Source organism: Cibotium barometz, chromosome 26 (genome assembly GCF_041138505.1).
Source record: "Cibotium barometz isolate CiBa-2024 chromosome 26, ASM4113850v1, whole genome shotgun sequence".
Taxonomy (NCBI): Eukaryota; Viridiplantae; Streptophyta; class Polypodiopsida; order Cyatheales; family Cibotiaceae; genus Cibotium; species Cibotium barometz.
The window spans coordinates 24,596,344-24,600,755 of record NC_141071.1 but is presented as its reverse complement, the minus strand read 5'-3'; the positions used below and the strand labels follow the sequence as shown (position 1 = coordinate 24,600,755).

The following is a 4,412-nucleotide window of genomic DNA, read 5'->3' as shown; positions in this document are numbered from 1 at the left end:
TCCAATAGGACAGTATACCTGCCCTGTAGCTTCTCTCCCGCGAAGACAGCTCCTTAATCAGAGATGTGTAGCTCCCAGAGCTACTGAGGGAGTGTTGTACCTAAACCAAGAAGGGGAAAGAGATGCTGGTGCTCTTACCCGTGTAATACCGCTTCCTTCCTTGCTTGTTCTTGCCTCTTGCTTGCCTCCTTTAGCTCTCACACGAACCAAACTCTAATACCATATAGAGGATGTGAGAGAGAGGGAGAGCTTCAAACCCTAGCAAGCAAACACACACACAAGAGAGATCAAAACACAAGAGGGAGATGGATAGCTGAATTTTCTTAAATCTTCTTCTTCTCTAATTAACTAACATAACATAAAGATAAGAGTACACACTCTTATGGGTTAGTACTCATCAACTACTACAACATACAAGAGTCAATCCATAATAGAAACCCGACTAAATGAGCTGACGCTATAACCATGCCAATCTCTAGTAATCCAAAATGTCTGTCACACAATCTGCCATCCCACTGGCCGCATATCACCCATAATCTCACCAACCATACCAATGGTGTAGATGCGAAAGCTATTATCCAGGCAAATCATCAATGTCCGTCGTAGCACTAGTTGAGCTCGATATCTCAACAACAACAAGAAGAGGATTAACTCATTCAAAGGTTGTCTCTGCAATGCTATCAAATAAGCATCCTTGTTCTATTGTAGGATAGGCTTTGTGCTTAGGGATTGGTAGTATGAAGAGATGATCTAATGAGCCAGGAAGCTTTGCCATTTTATGGTTAAGTGAACTTTTAATACTACTAAGTGGCAATGCTTAGAACTAGAAGACCCTAAAAGTCATGTGTTCAACAATTCACACACAAGGGAAACTCAATACAATGAAGTATGGCAATTAAAGAGTTTTCATGTTGGTGTGAGGTTGGTTGTATATCATGCCATTTCTTTAGCTTTCGACCTGCTAAGCTTGCGAGAACTCTATGTAAATTTGTCTTGCATAGCAGTGTGTGGACGTATAAAACATATATTAATGAGTATTGCCACTTAAACCTCAAATTAGTTGATAACAGCTGGTTCCATGGAGCCTTATACTCACCTTTTAATGCCCTTCTCTACAATACAGAAGGGAATACAATAGATACACGCATACCTCAAATTACTTGATACCAATTGGTCCCATGGAGCCTTACATCAACAATTAATATCCCTCACTACATAGCAATAGGGAAAACCATACATCCACTCATACCTCAAATTAGTTGATAACAGCTGGTCCCATGGAACTTTATACCACCTCTTAATATCCCTCACTACCAGGCACATCAAAATCCCTCTAGGAATCAACTAGGGCCAAAAGAGGCATCCATGCATTAAGAGGGATACGACGCACCATTGCAAACCATTTGTGCATGTTCTTTCTCCTGTTTTAACATGAAAGTCCCCAAGCTCCAGAATGAATAAACATCGAGCTTGACCAAGCAGCAGCTCCATGGAATCAACAAACCTCCAGCGTGATTGATCGAGCTCTTTGCCCACCCATCCAAGACCAGTGTTCAAACACCCTTACATACCAAAGTAGAGGCAATGACAAATTAAGGCATTGTGGAGAGGAGAGAGTTTAGCCATGGAAACACAATCTTTTGTTTCTAAGTGATGGGTACACTGTCATATAGCCCAGTGTCAAATGGATCCCTATACTCCAAAACTGAAGTCAAGCTGGACAAAGACAAATAACTTGCTTACAAATGCAACATTTCAAGAAAACAAAGACCATGAGGCACCAGCAGACTTCCACAAATTTTGTATCAGCTTTTGATTTCAGTGACTTAATTGTGATAATTGATTCTTTGGCAACCCATGTAAATTATTGTTTTTTTTTTTACTTTAGTGCTTCAACAAATGATGTTCTATTGGGGAGGACCAAGGCATACCCAGGTATATACAACTCATAAACTGTGAGACCCTCCACACCAAGATTATTAAGATTGCTAATCATTCCGCCATGCGTATAGCAACAATGAAAACCCAACCGAGCCAAGACAAAACTCTTTGCCTTTGAAGCTGTTGCTACTGGGCCACTGAAGCACTGAGGCATATGCACCCTCCGGAAACAAGTACTTCTTCTCTGCATGCTTGAAACTATGAGATCCATATCCTTGCATAAGGGTCGAGGATGAAATCCCAAGCTCTCGTAGCCAGGGCTTCTCGTTGGCTACGCAGGTCTGAAACATGAAGACAGCATGCCCGTCACTCGAGTTGAAGAGCCAGTTATGTACATCCCAGAAGACCTCTATTGGAAGGCCATCAATAAGGATTGTTTGATTACCCCGGAACTTCCACATGAGCTGCTTCACTTGGACTACAAGCTGCTTGTCCACTCTGACTGACAGGCGCGGCTCCCGCTCATTGCCTATGTGGCACTCTATGGCAATGTCATGTGTGTGCCCATTCTCAAAAAACTGTGCTCTAGTAGTGTACACTTGCTTTCCAAACACGTGCTCTTTCCTAGACAGCAATGTAGCTTCAATGAGGGTGGGTTTCACATGCATTTTCTTGAGAGCCTCTCTGTGCATGTTCCCCAATAGCAGCAAAACCTCATGCTCACAGGTGACCATGAGGAAGAAACCCTCCTGTGGCTCAGGGCCAGGGCCACCACCATACTTGGCCCCAGAAAGATCCCACATGACCTCCACCTTCTTGCCGCCCATGTCAAGACCCTTGGACCCTTGCTTTTTCCAAAAAAGCCATGGTTTCATCTCCACATTGCACGTGAGATGGGGTGAAGGGTGATCCACATTCACACTAAGGCCTTGCCCCATGAGGCTCTTGCACCATGTAATGGAGATGAGTTTGTCTTCTCCTGCAAGCTTGGTTTTGTACAGGCAAGTGACCATATTCTGTGAAGATCTAATGCCTGCAATGTCTGATCCATGGTCTCCAAAGCAAGAGGGCAGCACATCCGGCATGGTGGGATCTCACAGAAAAATCCTTGATACCATGAAACAGAATTGAGAAAACCCTAGTCTGAATTTATCACAGGGAACATACTCCTACCTCTTGAAGCCATATGACCATATGTATGCCAAGGAATATCTCTGGACCATCGTTCTTTCCCTTGCGAGATTTAAGCTTCCATCACAGCTTACACCTCCAAAGATCGCTGCTAAGACAGCGTTCTAAAGCAGGATACCATAGCCTTGATGCCGGGCAGAAAACGCTGATAGTATCGGCTGTAAAAACCCTAAGGCATATGGAGAAGACGTAGGAAAATGAAACCCTAAGGCAGGGAACCTGATTAAGAATCCTAATGCAGGTAAGGAAAACCTGATCAAGAGTATCAGACAGGGAAACAGAACACTAATGCAGGTTCTCAGAAGAGAATGATGAAAGTGAAATCGGCGCATTTGAGCAGAACGGAAGAATAAACAAGATGAGGGTTCTGCTTTCAGCACAGAAAGCACGGCCTTTGGCCATAGCCAGAGAGCCCAACGAGATCCGCCATAGCCAGGAGTTTGAATCTATGATTAGTGGGCTGTAATTTATACGAGCCCAACGCCGAATAAGCTGCCAAACCTTAACAGTTAGACCCATGTGAAAATGGACCCCCCATTTGCCAACCCATGCACATGCACTAGTTTGTAGATTTCATTAATAAATTATAACCATTTGAACATCTTTTAAGATGATTATTTTTCCATCTCATATTTGCAATAAGAGGTATCAATTTTCACTTAATTGTTTGTACAAACAATTATATTGTACACATCAACAATATTTTTTTTTACTGGTTGCCTTTAGAGTCTGTACACACATGATTCCCACCTCTTAAAAGGAAAGATCTCACCTACCTGTGTGTAACCCACACCCACCATCTGATGGGCACACAAGAGGTGCCTTTAAAGACCCTTGTCCATCAAAATATCCTTCAAAATGATGTAATTTGCACATAATGCGAACTTTTTTTCCTTTCTCCTTTGTATATGATGGATAAAATGGGCAAAAACATGCATGACAATCCGTCAAAAAGAGAAAATGTATTTGAAAAACATAATATAGTTGTCAATTTAATTTGTGCATTTGATTACGCAAAATTGAGCAAAGAACCGAAACAATGTTTGTACAATTAAATATAAATTCTAATAATGTACTTAAAAAGCATAATATAGTGGTCAACAATCAAAACTTTTGAGATTTAGCCATGAGGGTAATCCATAAAAATATATAAATTAAATATAAATTCTAATAATGTACTTGAAAAGCATAATATAGTGGTCAACAATCAAAACTTTTGAAATTTAGCCATGAGGGTAATCCATAAAAATATATAATCTTGTACATGTGTAAAGGATAAAAAATGTTTAGTCATATCATGTGTAGAGACTACGAAAGCATGTTTGAAGACTAAGAAATGT

General features: G+C 41.2%; 1 protein-coding gene across 1 annotated transcript; it reads right to left on the bottom strand.

Moving 5' to 3' along the window:
• Positions 1-1,132: 1,132 nt before the first annotated feature.
• Positions 1,133-3,517, bottom strand: LOC147623804 (uncharacterized). The gene has a single exon (XM_086820425.1). The coding sequence runs from the start codon at positions 2,964-2,966 to the stop codon at positions 1,989-1,991; it is 978 nt and encodes a 325-aa protein (XP_086676551.1). The 5' UTR covers positions 2,967-3,517; the 3' UTR covers positions 1,133-1,988.
• Between the last annotated feature and the right edge of the window lie 895 nt (positions 3,518-4,412).